The 19696-nt window shown below is 53.6% G+C and overlaps 4 protein-coding genes across 6 annotated transcripts; all 4 read left to right on the forward strand.

The window, feature by feature from the left end:
- Positions 1-114: 114 nt before the first annotated feature.
- J3458_004515 (uncharacterized protein) lies at positions 115-3968 on the forward strand. Its single transcript, XM_007809292.2, has 2 exons — positions 115-1241; positions 1334-3968. Exons 1-2 carry the CDS (start codon positions 607-609, stop codon positions 2877-2879), a joined length of 2181 nt encoding a protein of 726 aa, XP_007807483.1. The 5' UTR covers positions 115-606; the 3' UTR covers positions 2880-3968.
- Positions 3969-8698: 4730 nt separating this feature from the next.
- On the forward strand, positions 8699-11375 carry J3458_004516 (uncharacterized protein; the record flags this gene model as incomplete). The annotated part of the gene is made up of 3 exons (XM_007809291.2): positions 8699-9695; positions 9791-9999; positions 10065-11375. The coding sequence occupies 3 exons, from the start codon at positions 8699-8701 to the stop codon at positions 11373-11375; spliced, it is 2517 nt and encodes an 838-aa protein (XP_007807482.2).
- A 1173-nt stretch (positions 11376-12548) lies between these two features.
- Positions 12549-16957, forward strand: J3458_004517 (uncharacterized protein). Of its 2 annotated transcripts, XM_007809290.2 has the most exons (2): positions 12549-16113; positions 16167-16957. In XM_007809290.2, exons 1-2 carry the CDS (start codon positions 13035-13037, stop codon positions 16700-16702), a joined length of 3615 nt encoding a protein of 1204 aa, XP_007807481.1. In that variant the 5' UTR covers positions 12549-13034; the 3' UTR covers positions 16703-16957. The 2 variants fall into 2 exon arrangements, with proteins under 2 accessions (XP_007807481.1, XP_065976859.1); XM_066118256.1 differs by having other exon boundaries at positions 12549-16931.
- Positions 16958-17082: 125 nt separating this feature from the next.
- TUB4 (gamma-tubulin) lies at positions 17083-19650 on the forward strand. 2 transcript variants are annotated; one of them, XM_066118257.1, is made up of 6 exons: positions 17083-17167; positions 17229-17269; positions 17435-17601; positions 17900-18376; positions 18504-18968; positions 19030-19650. In XM_066118257.1, exons 1-6 carry the CDS (start codon positions 17160-17162, stop codon positions 19258-19260), a joined length of 1389 nt encoding a protein of 462 aa, XP_065976860.1. In that variant the 5' UTR covers positions 17083-17159; the 3' UTR covers positions 19261-19650. The 2 variants fall into 2 exon arrangements, with proteins under 2 accessions (XP_065976860.1, XP_065976861.1); XM_066118258.1 differs by having other exon boundaries at positions 17229-17601; positions 18504-19499.
- Positions 19651-19696: the final 46 nt, after the last annotated feature.

Consider the following 19696-nt stretch of genomic DNA (forward strand, 5'->3'; position numbering starts at 1 on the left):
GTCTGGCCAGGCGCTCTGCTCCACCAGCCAGACGACTGGTTCTCTCTCCATGCCCATGTGCCCATGTTCCACGCTCAAGTGCCCGTGTCCACCACCACTTTAGCAGTCGACCTACTCCGTCAACAACACATCACCATCGTTGCCCGGCTTGTTCCTTTCTGGATCTCCATCCCCGTCTTCTATTCCCTCCATCGCCATCTCGACTTGGGAAGCGAGTATTTCAAGGGGCCTCCTCTTAATTCATTTCTTTCTTCTTTTTTGTCCCAACCCCCGCCGTGTACTTGACCCGTGGTCCGTCTCGTCTCCGCGCCCTAGCTTGAGACCACCGCTGGGCATCGCTCCGTCAGCCTGTTCTTCGTCACAGTCTGTTCTGCGTCCCATCTTTCGTTCGTCTCGCACCGCAGGGCCGGTTGCGCCATCCACCACCTCCTCCACATCGGCAAAACTGCTAGTAGCTGTTGACTCTAGTTCCTATAGCCCGCCGCGCATGGTCTTCTTGCGTTGAGTGCGTCTTCGTCCTCGACGACCCTATCCGTCTGTCGTCTCTCGCAGTCTCTGCGAGGTCGACCAGTCCAAGCCGTCCAAGCCAACAACCTACGCGACAGCATGCCTGCACCACGACGCAGAAAGATCGGCCACAGGCGCCGCGTCGAAGATGAGGGCGATGATGACGGCCGTCCTGATGCGCTGGATCTCGACGACGACTCCTTGACCGAAGGATCCCTCACTGATGACGATGACGCTGGCCAAGATAGCGACACCAGCAACATCGATGAAGCTTCGCCGACCTGTCCCAAAGCCTCCGAGGCCACCAATGGCCCCTCAGCAAAACCTGCTCGTGCCAACATGGCGGCTGCGGCAAATGGCAATGCGAAGCAAGCATCCGACACTGACATGATGCTGCATGGCTTATCCATCGCCGATCAGCCCGCACCCCCTCAGGAGATGCAGTTCGATGAGGTCGTCGTGTCGCCGCCCAAGTCCCCTTCTGCTCCTGTTGTTGTTAGCTCGGCCTCTGCTATGCGGCAGCAGCCCGATACCCACGCTGAGCGGCGACGACAAGAGCATGAGGACTACAAACGCCGGAGAGACCAAGATCCCGCCTTTGTGCCCAATAGGGGCTCGTTCTTCATGCACGACCATCGACACGCTGGACCTGCCGCGAATGGATTCAGGCCCTTTGGCAGAGGGAGAGGAAGGGGCGGTCGCTATGGTGTTGGTGGCCCCTTTGCCCCTTTCAAGTACGTCGTTCACAATGGCTCCTTTGTGCCTTTCAGTCCAGCTTCCCGAATGAACCCCTTCTCTGATATATCATGCGCTAACCTCTCCCAAGCAGCCACATGCAGCACCCCTCGGATCCAACGACGAATGCCCAATGGACCCACGACATGCACGATACTGTCGCCGATCCTGTTCCCCGTCGACCTCGACAGATGCCAGATGATGAAGGGCCACCTAACGGGAATGGCTTTGTTCCCACGTGTGAGCGGAGTGCTACTCCCATCAACCGTACTCTGTCCACCGAGAAACACATCGGCAACGCTCAAGTTCGCGTCATGTTGCCGGGCATGGTGGAGCCTGCCGTCTTTCCCGGTATGCCTGTAAAGCAGTACACCAAGTTGCCCGATCACCGTCCCCCTCTTCGACGAGACAAGCCCGTCCGAATCTCCTTGCCCGGTCATCCTCCGCGATACATCCTGCCTGCCTCTGACCGATCCTTCATCTTCATCCCCCGAGCTCAGCGACCTAACCAGCAGCGTATGCGTGGTAAGCCTAGGCCTACATGGAGCTCCATGGGAGGGTTTTCAAGGCGGACTAGTGTATTTGGAGGTAGCTACTACGGAAGTGCCTATTCGCCCAGCATTGCTCTTAGTCGCCGCTCATCTGTCGCTCACGAGCGCGACTATATGTTTTCACCAACAGGATCCATCATTTCGAGGCCACCGATGCCCGCGGATAACGTCCGGCCAGTCGTCCGACTTCCACCAAGCGCTGTACCCCAACCTCCTATGCCTGTGCAAGTACCAGCGCCAGGGCCCGTCCATGTCGCTGCACCGGCTCTGGGGCAAGAACCTGTTCTCCTGCCTGTGCCTCAGACGTCAGAGCAGCCAGCTGCTGCGGCTGAGTCGTCGATCAGTGAGCTTGCACCACCTCAGACCCATCCGCTGCCTCAGAAACCGACGGTACAGGAGAACCGGCCAAACTCGATCCCTATGCATCAACCACGGCCACAAAAGAACATTTCCGTGGCAGATATCGAGTCTCCTACAATGACACAGGGAGTTGGCTCTCAAGCCTTCCAGGGGGCTTTCCATCAGCAGGTTCCCGTGCAGGTAGCCAATGGCTATGGGCAGGAGGCACATGCACGACGACCGTCATATCCGTCCCAGCAGTCAACTGGAACGCCGCTCTCTCACATTCCGGAGAGAGCTATCCATGCTGCGCCGTTCCAACCCAACACGTACGGCCAGCCACAATACTATGGCCAGCAAGTATACCAAACTCAGCAACAGCAGGGATATTACTATGCTCCTGGGTACTCTGGGCCTAATATGGCACCAACTGCGCCAGCACCTGGATTTGTCCCTGCCACCCAGCCCGGGAGCGTACCCGGGGGCTTCTCCCCTCAGGGCCAACCTGACCAAGGATCGGCTTCATATGGCCACGGGCCAAATCCTTCGATCAGTTCGAACACAGTGGCTCAAGAAATGAATGGGATGGTTTACTATTACAATGCTAACCAAATTGCGTACCCTACGTACTCGGCGCCTCAAGGATACCAGCCTAGTGTCATGGGCATGGGAGGAATGGTGACGCCGAGCCCCGATGGATTTTATTACCCTCAGCATGCATCTGGAATGGTTTACTACCCACAGTAGGGCTGTGCTCCCTTCAACTACTACCATTTCGCCTTCCCTCAATCCCTAAACCATTTTGCCGATCTAATTCCTTCGTTGTAGTGTGCTGTGCTGCATCTTTTGTGGGGGGGAGCAATTCTCTTTACTGTTTTTACTTGTCTTTTATCTCTCTTTCCATTGTTTTCTCTATTCCTTTTTCCCCCCCGATTTTCAATATCGGGGATGGACATTCTGGGTATCGTTTGTCTGGGTTTGGCTTGCTGGAGCGTTGCGCCGAAAAAAGAAATCATGGGTTTTTTTGACAAGTATTATTCCCCCCTCTTTCCTTTGAAACCGGGTTATTACTGTGGAGGACATTCATCGCTTGCTGGTGGACATTAGTCTCCCTTGTGTCGGGGTGACGAAGTATCGAGAGGGTTTGCCGGGTGTTGGCAACTTTGGCAACCCCAAGTAGGCGATCATTCGGCAGCTCGGAGTGGAGAAGGGTTGCAAACAACAGCGGTTGGTTCTCTTGCAGGAAGCAGGGCATTGTTGCGGTTGTAGTTGTTGAGCTGGCTGAGGGCTGGATATCCTGTAGTGTTTGTCGACTCAAAAAAGCTCAAACCGGGGTTTGGTCTCCTTTGATTTTGGATGTGACCTTTATTTTCTTCTTCTTTTTTCCTTTGACACGATTAGCTTATCACATCATTCCTAAGTTTGAAGCGGAGTTGAGATGCCTCCCCCTGTTGGTTGTAGCTGTTCATGGCAGCGGCGTTTTGGGTGTTGGGAGCATTACATAGGAAACCTGAAATGCAAAGGACTTGAGCTTCATCCTGCTGCAGTGACTCGTGAGCAAAGTGGCCATGATTCGACGTGATGCCTGGTGCGTATAAAAGTAAATGAGAACGGCGGCCAATGGGCAGCATGTCAAGCTACCTGGGCATTACTAAGCAAAAGGCGGAGGGGTTGCGGGCTGATGACCCTGGCCCTCTCGGAACTATCGGGAGCAAGACGAACTGCCATTTGTGCGGCTCATGACTTGAGAATGGATTCATGTCAGCCTGCCGCTCGATGATGTCAATCACCGACCTCGATGTTAGACGCGGGCTCCCGTGTCGAGTTGGGGCCAAGGGCCAAGCTTATCTGCTCATCCAATCCATCGGTGGGGTTCGACAAAAGCCCTGTCCGCCGTCAGGGAACGCGGGAGACGGGCCATCCCCTAAAAGCAGCGAAGACTACAATGATGTAGCTGCGGGGATGAGCAACCAATTAAAAGCTTAATTTCACATGGTACCTTAATCCCTTAATATTTTATATGATAATATAAGTACCCATAAAAATCTAGGTTATAAAACGTTACCTCATCCCTTTGGCTGTGCTAAGGTGCCAGTCAGGTATCGGCCCCATTTTTTCTGCGATACCTAACGGGTACCTTTTTAGCGTCAAAAAGGCCCCATACGCTAGGTTCGGCTGTAATATGTGCGATGTAGCTCTTTGTAACTCACAGCATTGCTAGTACTTCTATCATCTTGTTATTTCCTAGCGGGGTTAAGTATCTTTAAATGTAGGGTTTTTAATTGGCTGAAAACCAGATTTCGATACCTGACTGGCACCTTAGCACAGCCAAAGGGATAAACGCTATAATCTTCACTCTTATTAATGTCTCTTGACGTCACCAGCCGCTACCCGGGGCCCTGTGGATACTGTGACCTAGTTGTAGTCTTCGCTGCTTTTAGGGGATAGTATTATTTTTGTAAGGGACAGGAAAGGTGGCGACCGAGCTTGACTTGAGCTGCAATTGACTGGGTTTTTTTTTTTGGACCTTTACGGGACGGAGCCTCATATACTGGTGTACATGCTCCGTATGTGCCGTTGAGTGAGTTACCCGGGGCACTTTGGGGTAGCATGTGGCTGTGCTTTGCCATAGTATAACATGCATGCGTGCTCTGGGAAAGGGGGGAATATCCACGGTTGAGCGTCGGATACTTTGGGCTGTTGCTCGGTTTTTCGGGGAGCTGGGAAGAGAGATTCTGGGGATGAGTCGTGGGAGACGGCATTTTTGCCTAGCCTCGTGTATTCTGGGGGTGACCACAGACAGAGCTGGTACGTGTGGCTACGGATGGTCTTTTTTGCCGTGCCCATATGGTGGATATGTTTGATGAGCTTGTCCTCTGTCACGGCTGACACGGAGAGAAGGATATTTCTGGCGTTGGCGTGTTAGCAATTTTTTTTTTGTTTTGGGGGGGGGGGGGGGGGGGGGGGGTCGCTCGGATATGACGAGGTTTTGTGTATCGCGGCCGTGTTACTGCGAGTCTGATGTTTCGGTTACGCCATTATGTTCGATTTAAGCAGGTGGTTCGGAGTTGAGGGGGGCCACTTTTATGCCATTTTTTTGGTCAAATTTTTGCCGGATGCCCTCGTGCGGAAAAGGCTTGCTTGGCTTCGGCGGCTGCAGGTAGCCGTCGCGCGGGTGCTTAGACTATTATTACTAGCACTGCTCTTGATGTCTACACATTGCATTCTGAGGGGGAATGAACGGGTTTATGTATGGGGTAATGTTCATCTACCCTAGCAAGGCGTATCAAGCGTCTGGGGCCTGGTAACTACTAAAGATAGCGTCTGGGGAGCTCCGAGCTTGAAGCTCGTGTGGGGTCACCGATGCGAGCGCAAAAAGCCAGGGTGCATGGGATACGGGAGTATGGCCGCCTGTGTATGCTCCAGGGTTGCCAATATGAATTACTACGTGTCTCTTTATTTATTTTTACTTATTTTTACCGCTGGAACAGAGCCAAAATACTGCATGTTGGTGTCCAAGATGTAGAATTGGGGGGGGGGGGGGGGGAAGAAGTAGTGATATTGCTGGTCCTCCGTGAGCAAGAGTTGTGCGCCGCCAGAAATCAGCTTTTGCACAACCCCCTGGGTTTTTGATCTCGAATGTGGACTCGTATGACTCCGTACTAGCTAAGCTAGTTCATTACGTGCAAGATTTGAAATTCGCGCTTGAGGCTACATGGGAGACTCGCGTCAACTGCAGCCTATCTGCCGCCGCCACCAGCTGCCGCGCTCTCTGCGACACCTTGGTGCGTGTAGGATGCGTAGCCGATCTGGGTCATGGGCAAGATTTATTTGCTAGCGAGGAAAATTTCACGGGTAGAACTTGGTGTGTGTTGGAATCATCGACATGCCGGCTGGGGTCATGGCGTCCCGTTGCATGATGCTGTCTTGGGTAGAGTAACTACCTACTTAAGTACCTAAGGTAGGTATGGATGCATTGGAACGGACGGGAATCGGGCTGTATTTTGATGCAGAATACGGACTATGGGGTATGAGATGTCGCCGAATAAAGCCAGGCCATATAAGTTAAGGTATGCCATGCTGGCATGCTGAAAAAAAAAAAAAGGTTCAAAAATACATGCATGGTAGAACGGGCCTCGCTGACTAGGCCTGGGGTAAGCCGGACGAAGAATGTTATAGATGACTTTTGAAGATAATGTGAAGGATCATGGATTCACGGATTCATGACCCCTGCGCGATCAAGTGGTGCCACTCGTTCGGGTAGCTCAGCCGGAAAAAGGTGGACGCGAAAGAAGCGAGTCTGTGGATGGAGTCTCCACTTTTGCATCTGTCTACTAAAAGAGCGGGGAAGGGAGCGAGGACGGGTGGATCAAGGGTTGGAAATCTTGGTGATTTGTGTTTGCGCTGTGCTCACCGCATGGGGCCGGATTGGTCTTGTTTGGCATGTCTCTTGGTAAAAGACGACGCGATAGATTTGGACATGTCGCCCGCAGCCAGGCGTTCTGTGCTCCGTCCTTAAGTACTAGGCACCTAGGCAGCCAGTCTGCGGGTTACCTTGGGGCATCGTACCCCGAAGGGGGCGCGCAAAGAGCGAATGGGCCGTGCCAACGTCAGAAAGTTGCAGAGTGGGCAGATGCTGGCCCGATTCCGCATTTCGTGTCAGGGCTTGATGCATTTGCAAGGCAGCCAGGCGTCGAGGCAAACTGCAGTTGTGCAAACGTTGTATCTGGACTCTGGCACGTTGGATCGACAAGCTCGAGACCTTGCCCTGCGGTTGGCTGCGTGGCTACACTTGACCTGATAATATCCCCACTCGAGCCGTCCAGAGTCCAGACGTCTGTCCCTTTGTTATGCCAGACCTTGTCTTGTCAACTTGTGTGGTCTGCCTTGGGGGCCCAATTCTTGGTCTTGCTGCGACATTGGAACCAACAAACGACGAGACGAGCCAAGCTGTCTTGGTCCCCAGTACTCGGTACGGAGTACAGAGTAGATACTCTGGTCGAAGACGGGTCAAAAAGCAAGCAGGGCGGTCCAGCAGACGTATAATTCGCAAGCGCATACTCGGTACGGAGGGTTGTAGTATGGTGGTCACTGGCGCCCGTCGTGACCAAGCCACCCCTTTCGCTTTTGGCTCGGCCTTGCTCGCTTTTATGACTAAGCTCGCTCGCTGTTGCTGCTCGGGCTTGATGCATCAGACCAACTCCATCATACACGACGCGCTGGGGTCTGGGTGGTTCCAAGTCTCATGTTTCTCACCTGACTCGGAATTGGAATTGACATTGACGGACCAGGCTTGTCCCGGCGGCCCGGATGTTTCTGTGTTTTCGCTGTGGACGGGCTTGAGACCTCGAGAGCTCGAAATTCACGGCCCAACAGGACAGACGTTGTCCATCAAGTGTAATCAGACTGTTGAAAATTGAACAGTACTACCCGAACTTGGGTCAGGGAATAAAACGATGGAAGCGTCGTGTTACTCGAGACTTGAGCCTTGAGCCTTGAGCACCCTGGAGCACCCTGGAGCACCCTTCAACTCCGACCGAGCATCGAGCCAGGAGTATGGTTGATTGACTTGATGGACTTGATTGCCGTGACCCCAGACGCCCCTTGTGCTCCACCGCTGCACTCGAGGGCCACAGGGCGTCTTTAGTTCCACAGCTCCCCCAAATCCGTGCGCGTCCATCAATTGATTACAGGTCTCCCCTCCGCATTCCTCTCTAGTCCTGAAGCATTGAACCACTGTGCTGGACTTGACACCAGACTTTAAACACTCCAAGGCCCCTCAAGCTATGCTGCACCTCTTGCATCCTGACTGGATTCTCAGAGCTCACTGCATGCCCACAGAACAATAGTGTGACGCTGCGAGCATTCGAGTATTCAACAGCACGATTTCACCCCCTCCCCCGCCACCGACAGCCTCGGCGTTTAGAATTCGCCTCTTTCGACAGCGCTCTTCGTCCTTCGCCGCCGCCTCCTGACACTGTCAACTGGTAGCCGCGTAATTGTCATAGCTGCCTCTTGGCCCGAGCCTAGGGACTGGAGGTACTTAAGTACTAAGTGCCCTCCCACGCACGCACGCGGGCACTCCACTCTTTCTGCCCGCTTGGAGAGCTAAGGTGCCTGCCACTTTGAACCACCTGCACCTCGCAGTCACCACTTCCCACCAGCACTTTAGCACTCTCTCCGCCGGCCCCCCCAGTCCGAAACCCCCAGTGTGGTGCTACCAAAATTAAGCAGACTTGACTCGGTTGGCCTCGACCCCATCGATTCGTCACCGCCCTGTCGTAAGTCTATGCTGTCCCCGACCGCCAGTCGCCATACCTCCTCAATTTTGACTTCAACAACACCAACGCAGCATCTTGGTGACCTTGCCATTTGCACAGACACTGCATTCATCGTCGACATGTCGTCGGTTTCTCATGCTGGCCCCGATGCCATAGTCACCATCAAGGTGACCTTCGAGGGTGTCACTCGCAGGGCAAAGATGCCTCTGCGTGAGATGGTCCCTCGCGTTCTTGAGGAACACGTAAGTTTACTGTCAACTGCGAGTCCCGAGTCAAAGGCAGGATATGCCTTCCTCTTCAACGCTTGCTCACCGACTCCGTTACCAGATTCGAATATTCCTGCAAATCCCTACCGACACCAAGATCATGATCGAGCGTTACTCCGACTCTGCCGCTGCCTTTGTCATGCTAGATGCCTCCAACATGGCTGTCTACAAGCAGCTGTATAGAGCCGCCAAGGCAAAGTCGAAACTCAAGCTTCGTGTGTCCGTCTTGCCCCAGAGAGTTACATCGTCTCCCAAACCCGTCACTATCGAAGACGCCTCTGAGTCTGCCCAGACCACTCCTATCGAGAAGCCTGAGCTTGCTAGCACCAACCCAACGCCTCTCGATGCTGCCAGCTCTGGCCGCACCACGCTCACAAAGCAGTACGACGCAAATCTGTTGCAAGAGGCCGCCAAGATTATTCAGGATCACCAGGCCGAGTTCCACAATCACATCAGACAGGTCATGAAGTCGACCGATGAACTCGCCAGCCTCACTTCCCAGATGGCCAGCTGCCAGCCATTTACCACTACGTCAAATGCTCCCGAGCCGTCCGAGCCGTCCGAGCCACTTTCGCCCGTCTGCCCCGCCACTGGTGCCATGTTCGCTGTCTGCTGCAACAGTTGCGAGCAGAGCATTCCGGATGCTCACTATCACTGCTCTACCTGTGACGATGGTGATTTCGACTTGTGCCAATCTTGCGTCGACCAGGGCATAGCCTGCTACAGTGATGATCACTGGCTGATCAAGCGTATCATGAACAATGGCCAGATTGTTAACAGCACAACTGAGACCATTGCTCCCAAACCCAAGCTCGTGGCTAACACGGCTCCCAAGGACGACGCAGCCAAGGCAGATGACTGCGAGAAGGAGAGCATTCTCCCTGAGCTGTTTGAGAAGCAGACGCTTCCCCCAGCCGAGTATTTCTGCACCAGACTCGCGAAACCCGTCACCCATCCTGCAATTGCTCGATTGGCTGCCATGGGAAATTTGCGCACATGCAACCAGTGCGTTCGAGGTGAGATACCATCTATTTTCATTTGGTCTTGAGATTGTTGTTGGTGTAATTTGACTCTGGGAGAAAGAATCCTACTGACTGACAGCATCACGCAGAACTGCCTGAGCGTGAGTTCCTTCACTGCACAAATTGTGAGGATTATGACCTCTGCCAGCCATGCTTCGCCAAGGATGCCCATGGCCACCACCCCAAACACGCCTTCACAGCTGCGGTGCCAGGCACTGAGATGCCTACTCACATACGAGTCAAGATGAATCCTGGCCGCAACCAGGTCCACCACGCCATCTGTGATGGATGTGATTCTGTAAGTGACGCGCACGAAGCACTGAGTTTTGCAAGATTTGATTCTAATGACTGGAAATCACACAGTACCTCACTGGGGTCCGTCACAAGTGCCTCGACTGCCCCGACTGGGACTACTGCGCCGAGTGTGCCGAGAACGCTCACTTCGTGCACCCGAACCACCGATTCGCAGCTATTTATGAGCCCCTTGCGGATCTTCATACCTCTTTTCTCTCCCAGCCTGTGCATATGGGCATCTGCTGCGATGGGCCCTTGTGCAGTGCCTCTCATTCCGTGACCACCTACATCCGAGGCATCCGCTACAAGTGTGCTGTGTGCCACGATCTCGATTTCTGTGCCAACTGCGAGGCCAGCCCTGCCAATGACCATAACAAGACACACCCACTGATCAAATTCAAGACACCCGTTCGTCATGTCAGTGTCACCACGACTGGTGAGCACCAGGACGGCAAGCGTATGCCTGCCATGGGCGACCGATCCAGCACCATCTCCAAGGCTACCGAGACCATTGGTTCTTCAGTCACCAACGCCGTCAATGCCGTGCAAACTGTCGTCGATGTGAAGCCTACTGAGGCAGATATCCCACCCTCGGTCACCTCTGAGAAGCCTCTTGCTAAGTCTGAGCCCGATTCCGTCGCAGTTGCATCGGCTTCGGCCCCGACGACCGAATTCAAGGATGAGGAGCTTCGTGCGGTGTTCCTCCGTGATACTGTTGCAGATGGTACCATCTTCCCCCCGAACCACGTCTTTGAGCAGACTTGGGTCCTTCGAAACGAAGGCGCTACTTCCTGGCCCGCTGGGTGCTGTGTCAAGTATGTTGGCGGCGACTACATGGGCCACGTTGACTCTTCTCACCCGGCTGGTATTTCTGAACTTGTCTCTGCCTCTGAGTCTACTATCTGTTATGCTCCTCTTGCTCCTGGACAAGAATACTCATTCACTGCTCTGCTCCGTACACCGATCCACTCGGGTAAGATGATTTCATACTGGCGTCTTACAACTCCTGATGGCATGCGATTCGGACACCGTCTGTGGTGTGAGGTCAATGTTCGAGCGGTTGCCGCCCCTGAAGCCAAACCACAGGCTCAGCCTTCTACGACTTCAGTCAAGAACGAGCCCGTCGGCGAGCCTAGCCAGTCCAGCAGCGTCATGATCTTCCCCAAGCTCGAGAAGGAATCACCAAGCGCCAGCGTGCATGAGGACGCCAAGACCGAGACTCTTGTTGCTTCCGCCGAGGAGAGCTTTGAAGAGTGTGACCAGGACGACGAGTGGGATGCTTCCGAGGATGGCTTTCTGACAGATGAAGAGTACGACATTCTGGATGCTTCAGACGAAGAGTTTCTGGAAGAGCAGGAGAAGAAGCTTTTGAAGAAGTAGAGATGCGCTGTATCATTGCGTCAAGACCAGCAGCAGTGGTCGCGGATGGGCATGTTTGCTGTTGTTTCTGTGTTGTTATATTACCGGCTTAACTGTAACATTTCCTTGCGTTTCTTTTATCTGCTCCATTACAGGATGCTTGGGGCTAAGCTAATTCTCTCAAGCCCATTATTCTGCTGGCATGGACTTTGTCATCAAATCAAGCCGAGCGGGACACATGGGGCATAAGATGGGGAGAAAATATCACTCGTTAAATTATCTAGGTCATCAGATAGGATTTTAATCGACCTCTTGGGATTGTGAAGAAACTGTGCTTGTTGTGAAATTGTAGTTTTATCTCTTTGTCCACCAGACTAGACAGGCATTTCGGTGATTGAAGCAAACGTGCATGGGTGTAGTTGACAAACAAAGTGGAAAACTATAGCTGAAGGAGCAGAGGACAGATCATGTGACGAATGGTATTCCGTGACACGATAAGCCACTCGTAAAAACAACATATCGTTACCGTAATTCCAAGGCGCATACTGTAGTACGTGACTTGCGTGGCCGTTCTCGTAGGAGAGACATATCGAGTCCCTTGGAGCATTAGGGATATATCGACGCATACCGGTTTACTCGGTACTTGACATTTTGATGCCTTATATTTGAGGCGACCATCGTAGAAGTGCAGGCTCCCAGGTTGCCACTATGGTTGCACGAGGGTTCTTGATTCACTCGATTCCCGCGAGCGGGCGGGCCGGCGACGAACTAGGGTGGGTCGGCTTGGAAGAGTTCCAGCCAACCGCAGCACCCCTCGGGGTGGTAATGAGTGAAAGACTGAAGGCACCACCAGACTCAGCCTTGGCTGGCAAGCTGGTCAGTGGTCAGAGTGGGTGGCTGCTGCTTTTGCGTCTGATGTTTTGGCAGCCCCGAGTGCAGTGGCCATGACGAGTCGAGTCGTCGAGGCGTCGAGGTCACTAAGCAACAGGCTGGTTGCACGCACTCTAGTACTCGGTACTCCGTATTGTCTACCTACCTAGGTACCTAGGTAGGTGCCTAGGGTACCACTTACATAGTAGCTACCAGAGACTCCTGACTGGCAAGCACTTGCACCTGCACCCTGCACGGCCAGCCCGCGCTAAAAAACCACCTGGTTTCTCTCATACTCGGTCGACTCGCTCTTACTCGCTCACACTTGTTCTCCTCGCAACCCGCAACCCGCAAGCCCGCAAGCCCGCAAAAACCACACGGCGCCTCCTGGCCTGCGAACAGATGCGACTATTTCATGCGCATCTGTGCCCATCCCTTGTCCGCAGAGACCATTGTCCATCATCTCTTTAGGTTGCACGGTGCCTTGCAAGCCTGTTAGAGCCGCTTGCTGGTCTGGCCGTTTCTGCTATTTTGGGCGGACTCTTTCTTCTCCTTTGCTCCTAACCTTCGGCCCCAGAAAAAAAAAAGTTTCCTGAACGTCCGACGCGAACCCATAATACTCGGCACAACTCTACGTCTCAACCTGACGACGACTTGAGACAACAATCTCCTCCCTTTCGCGTCATTTGTCACGAATTTACCTTTTTCTTCGTCACCCCCTTTTCACCTCTTTTATTGAGCACGCTCTCTCGTCGACCGCTGCCCTTGCCCTCCCCCCCTCAACTTGTTCCTCTCCTTCGCCACTAGAGAATGGTCACCTTCTCCATTCCCGGCGACGATGTCGTCGAACCTACTACCAATGGCACCCCTAGATCTCGACCTCCGCTGCCATTTGCAAAACGCGCGTATGCTACTGCGTCGCCTTTTGGCGGTTCTTCCGCAAAGCGCCTGGGGACGCCTCATACTTCATCAGCTAGGAAGCTGTTGGCGACCCGCGACGAGGCCCCGGCTAGCAGTCTTAACCAAAGTTCCATCGGCACGGCACGAAATATCTTTCGAGCATCCACCATCGCCGATAGCCCTCCTACGTCTTCGTTCTCCCCGAGTATCCCCAATAGCACAATGAAAAAGGTCTTTGCTCCTGGTGCTACTCCAGAGCCGTCGCGAATGTACCGCAACTCCATCGCGCAGGCCACTCCCCGCGGCATGGCGGCCAAGACTACAAACAAGGAACTGTTCCCGATGCGCATCGCTTCCCCCCCACCAGAGTTGACGGGCGAGGTATTGACCCAAAAGGTTCCCAAGGAGTGGAACGCCAAGGGCTCCATCTATGCGGACCAGTTTCTAGCACATCTTTGCCCCCCCGAACTTGATGAAGAGCAGCGCCGCCAATTCTTTTGTGTCCTCGACTTGAGGCGGCTGAAATACGCTGCCAACGAGATTTTTGCCAGAAAAGATTGGAAGTTAAACGTCATCAATTTCGCAAAGGAGTTTGAGAAGAGCCGAAGCATCATTCTTCTTCGATATGGCTTGTACGAATTCCAGAACGTCAAGCCGTCCAAAGATGTCCTCAAGAGGTGGCGTCGTGAGCATGGTCTGCCGGAGCCGGAGGATGAAGAAGAATCCGAGGCGACCCCTTCCAAACCCGCCACATCCAAGAAGCGAAAGGCTACCGAAGACTACTCAGAAACCCCGGCCTTGAAGGGCAAGCGCCGAGCTGTGGGCGACGAGTCTGAACCCGTGGCAGCCCCTGTTGCGACCAGTTCGGCTCCCTCCGTCGGCAAGAGCAAGAGGAAGGCATCCGTGAGCGAGGAACAGCCCTCAAAGATGCAGAAGCCGCCTCCTTCGTCTGCCAAGTCGCTATTGGAGAAGATTACTAATAATACCAAGACTGCTGAAGGAACAACTGCTGCTCCCGCGCCGAAGCCGAAGCCCTTTAGTGCCAGCAAACCAGCGGCAGGCAGCAGCTTGGCTCGCTCTGTCTTCACCAATTTGAAGCCTCCTGGCACTCAGGCGGGCCACGGAGGCGCTGGGGGCAACATTTTTGGCTACTTGTCAGATGCCAGCTCCGCTAAGAACAGCGGCGTCGATGCTGATGCCGAGAGCGAATCTGACTCGGACCAGGACGGTAGCCAAGAGGCTGGCCAAAGTGATGAGCCTAGTGTTGTCGCTAGTGGCGCTGGAGATACTGGATCGCAGATTGGAGCCAGCTTGTTCGATCGGGTGACAAAGGGAAGCGATGGTCAGCACATCCGTATTGAGGAGAAGATCGAGGTGTCCGAACCTGAGCCAGAGTCGGAAGCCGTTTCTGAAGCCGTTTCTGAGCCAGTCTCGGAGAAGCCGGCCGTTACAGACCAGACTTGGAATCCAACGACCACACCCATCAAATTTGCGCCACCCTCTACTCCCGCCGCTCCTGGTTCCGTTTTTGGCACTTCGGGGGCTAACTCTGGAAGCACCGTCTTTGCTCCCAAGCCGACTGCGACGTCCAATTTCTTTGGTACTGCAAAGCAGGATCAGCCAGCTGCCAAGGAGTCGTCGACGGGGGCCAACGCGAGTGAGGGTGGCAAGGATGGCGGCGAGTCGGACAAGGAGAACGAGTCGCAATCATCTAAAAAGGGCCCCTTTGACACCAAGCCCGCGGCAGCACCTTCGCCTTTTGGCTCGTCACTCCAGTCTAAGCCAGCCGCAGCCGAAGTACCAAAAGCTGCTGAAGCCCCCAAACCGGCCGCTAGTCTATTCGCAGCCAAGCCTGATGCTGCGAAGCCTGCTGAGACGACAACAACAACCAGCGCATCCAGCCTATTTGGTCAGGCCAGCAAACCTGCCGAGTCAACCTCATTCACCCAGTTTGGAGCCAAACCCACCGAGCCTGGGAAAGTTACAACCGCTGAAGGCCCCAAGCCGGCAGCCAGCCTGTTTGGCAGTACTGCTTCTTCTGCAGCCGCGCCTGCAACAGGCAATGCTGGAGCTCTCTTTGGATCCAAGCCTGCCAGTACTGCCAGCGGCATTTTTGGAGGTGGTGCCGCGACTCCCACTACACAGCCCCAGCAATCTTTGTTTGGAACCACGTCCGGAGCCACGAGTGACTCAACTGCGGCCAAGGCAGACACGCCGAAGCCTTTCTTCAATTTCGGTGGCAGCAACACCGGGGCTCCATCTGCGACTGCGTCCAAGCCTCAGTTTAGCCTGCCACAGTCACCTCCCTCTAGCGCTTCGGCGAACAATATGTTTGGTAGCCCCATGAAACAGGATGACCCGTCTCCTGCGAAGAAAAAGACATTCAATGGTGGCAGTGCGGACGGAAGTTCAGCTCCTTTGTTCAATTTTGGTGCTACCAGCCAACCGCCAGCCTCTACGTCTAGTATCTTTGCGGCTTCATCAGCACCTGCGCAAAACGGTAGCAGCTCCAGCGCCGCCCCCATCTTTGCTGGTGCACCGTCAAACACTAGTTCCGGCTCGACCAGCTTCAACTTTAGCTTTGGCGGCGCGAGTACTGACGGAGCATCAAAGGGCAGCTTCAACAACCCCTTTTCCTCGGCAGGCGGCAACAACGCTACGGCGGCGGCTGCGCCTGGTTCCGGGGCTACCTTTTCCTTTACCGCTGGATCTACGCCTGCCGGAACTTCTCCCTTTCAGTTTGGTGGTAACAGTGGCAACGCATCCACATCAACTGGCACCGGTGGCCTGGTGTTGGGAGCAAACCAAGGTACCAACAATGCAGCTCCCATATTTGGTGGGACCCCAGGATCTGGCAGCGCTCCCTCTTTCAATTTTTCGGCTGGAGGCGCCGCACCACAGGGGACTGGTTCCGTGTTTGGTTCCAACCAGGCTGTCCCGGCCTTCAACCTCCAGCCGCCAGCTGGTGGATCTACAACCACCGGAACCAGTAAGTCTCCTTTTCCGAACCGGAAAATTGCGCCGCTAAAGCGACGGGTATAGACTCTCCGTTGAATTTCGGGGGCGGCTCAAGCTTGGCCACAACGCCAGCTGCTGGAACTCCGGAGCCCTCAACGCAAGCAGACACAGCCAAAGATGGCGAAGCGACCAACGAAGATGGTGGGGAACACGAGCAGATTAACCTAACGGATGGCGTCAACGACGACGAGGAAGTACGTCATGAAGTTCGAGCCAAGGTTCTCAAGTTTGTTCCCGCATCTGAGAAGTCGGACGAGGATAAGCCCAAGTCGAAGAGTCCTTGGTCCACACAGGGGGTAGGACAACTGCGGCTGCTGCAGCATAAAGAGACAAAGCTTGTCCGACTGCTCTTGCGTGCCGAACCGCGTGGCCATGTGGCTCTCAATCGTGCACTGCTGCCAAACTTGACATATAAGGCGGATGAGAAGTATGTCAAACTGACGACGTCAAACGAGAAGGGAGATGGGTTGGAGACTTGGATGATTCAGGTCAAGACAAAGGACCTTGCCAAGGAACTGGCAGAGTTGCTGGAGAAGAACAAGGAAGCCAATAAGAAGTAAAGTAATTAAGTTAATATGGTCTGAAGAAAGGACGAGCATTGAGCATAGGAAAGGCGCATGCCAACATTGCCAGTTGGATTGGTCATAAAAACAGGTAAGGTATAGGGAGCATCAAATCACCGGCGTCATTAGAGCATTGTAATCATCACATTTGTCTTTGAGATTCTCAAGATGTGGTATATGGTATTGGAAGTGTATATTTTCTGAAAAATGGAATATTTGCTGCTTGAAGCTTTGTGTCTACTAGTCGAACGGAGCCCATCCATTTCAAGGTCGACTGGTGTATCTGCACATGGTAGTGAAACGCGGGGGCGGGGTCCCATCCATGTCCACGACTAAAAAAATTAAAAAATTGCTCCCACAGAGGGAACGACAGACCAGGCCAGTCGCGTCGTCGCGCTTTGGGTCGACCGCAGGGCAACTTTGAGCTTGCAACGTTCTTGTGCAGCCAGCCACCATGCCACGGTTTGTTCTCTTCCATCCGGAACCTACTGGTCGTTGCAGTATTAAGCTAACTCGCGTGTAGGGAAATTATTACCATTCAGGCCGGACAGTGCGGCAACAGCAGTACGTAATTTTCTCCCTTCGGCTCCGTCCGCCTGAGGCGGTGACGCCACGATGCACCATCCGTTTCCATCTCCCGACCTGCGTTTCAAAGTTCCCTCTCGACACCTTGGTGGGTTTTTCAGGAGATCGAGGCCGGTGCTGACTGGAGTTTTACTCGCCCCTTAGTTGGCAGCCAGTTCTGGCAGCAGCTGTGTCTGGAGCATGGCATTAGCCAGGACGGCAACTTGGAGGACTTTGCGACCGAGGGCGGCGACCGCAAGGATGTGTTTTACTACCAGAGCGACGATACGAGGTATATCCCGCGGGCGATTCTGATTGATCTTGAGCCAAGGGTAGGTTTTTTTTTCTTGGGGCCTCGCTTCGCTCGCTTTGGCTGGGGGGGGGTTTGGCTGCGGTGAGGCGGGTTTGTCTGGGAGATATTCAAATGCCCATGTTTCTATCTACACGAGCGTAGCGAGGAGTTACACTTCCGTACAGATATGGACGAAGCGAGGAGCCGTTCGAATCTACACATAAACCCTGCCTGACCCGCGAGCGCAGCGAGGAGTTGCTCTTCAAATCTGCCCGTCTCCTCCCCGATCAGCGAGCGCAGCGAGGACCAAAACAACGAGTTCAAACTGACAAGTGCAGGTAATCAACGGCATCCAAACTGGCCCCTACAAAAACATCTACAACCCCGAAAACTTCTATGTCGGCAAAAACGGCATGGGCGCCGCCAACAACTGGGGCGACGGCTACCAGTCTGGCGAGGCCGTCTGCGAGGACATCATGGAGATGATTGACCGCGAGGCCGACGGCAGCGATTCTCTCGAGGGCTTCATGATGCTGCACTCCATTGCGGGCGGTACGGGCTCCGGCCTGGGCAGCTTCCTCCTGGAGCGGCTGAACGACCGCTTTCCCAAGAAGATTATCCAGACGTATTCCGTGTTCCCGGATACTACGAACTCGGGCGACGTGGTGGTGCATCCGTACAACAGTATCCTTTCGATGAGGAGACTGACGCAGAATGCGGATTCCGTGGTGGTGCTGGATAATGGAGCATTGTCGCATATTGCGGCTGACAGACTGCATGTTCAGGAGCCGAGTTTTGGGCAGACAAATCAGTTGGTATGCTTTTATTTTGTTTCTGTTGAGGGTAGATGTTCGATTCTGCTTTTGGCCTTGGGCAGTGGTCTGAGAGGGTCAAATGAAATGGAACATTACCATGGGAGAAAGCTGTTACTAACGTTTACAGGTCGCCACCGTCATGTCGGCCAGCACCACGACTCTCCGATACCCAGGCTACATGCACAACGACCTGGTCAGCATCCTTGCGTCTCTCATCCCCACTCCTAGATGCCACTTCCTCATGACGGCATACACCCCCTTCACAGGTGACCAAGTCGAACAGGCCAAGACTGTGCGAAAAACCACGGTCCTCGACGTCATGCGCCGACTCCTCCAGCCCAAGAATCGCATGGTCTCTACCGTCCCCGGCAAGAAGAGCTGCTACATTTCCATCCTGAACGTGATTCAGGGCGAAGTAGACCCCACAGACGTCCACAAGAGTCTTTTGCGTATTCGGGAGCGTAGACTAGCGACGTTTATCCCCTGGGGTCCGGCGAGTATCCAGGTGGCCTTGACCAAGAGGAGTCCATACATCCCTATGAGCCACAGAGTTAGTGGGCTCATGCTTGCTAACCACACTAGTATTGCGACTGTATGTTCTTCACACGCCAATCACAAAACTTTTGCAAATAATGTATTAACAGTCTGGGTAGTTGTTCAAACGAATCGTAAAGCAGTACGATGGCATGCGCAAGCGCAACGCCTTCATGGAAGGGTACAAGAAGACGGCTCCGTTTGCAGAAAACCTCAACGAGTTTGATGAGGCGAGGGAGGTGGTGGCTGATTTGATTGCCGAGTATGAAGCTGCCGAGGATGCGGATTATTTGAGTCCTGATAATGGTGAGAAGGCGACTTCTGCGGAGACTGATAGGAGGATGGGGTGAGTCGGAACATTTGGGTTTGTGGTTTGATGAGGGATGGGTTTGGCGTTTAGGTTACATTTATATGCTGCTAGGCATGCATTTGATGAGGTCATGATAGATTGATGGTTACCTACTAGGTATATACTCGTTTTCTGTCCAGTCAGGATTGTGGCATTGTGTTACGAGGTCAATTGCTCGGCGGGCTCACTCTTTTTATTAGGTGCGCTTATGCACCTATTATTTACTCTATTTAAAGCTTTTTTATTTGTAGTTGATATTGAAATATACTCACTTATTATTAAGTATATTTTAATATGTACGAATATGTCTGTGTATATATAAATATACACTAAGAGTGAGTCCGCCGAGTAATTTCACGTTAGGAGTGCGTTTAAATGTCCAAGTCATAATAGACGTTTTAGCGCAACTCGAATCAATTGGGCTAGTCTACCTGCCT

This window comes from Metarhizium acridum, assembly GCF_019434415.1.
Source record: "Metarhizium acridum strain ARSEF 324 chromosome Unknown scaffold_29, whole genome shotgun sequence".
In the NCBI taxonomy this organism is placed as follows: domain Eukaryota; kingdom Fungi; phylum Ascomycota; class Sordariomycetes; order Hypocreales; family Clavicipitaceae; genus Metarhizium; species Metarhizium acridum.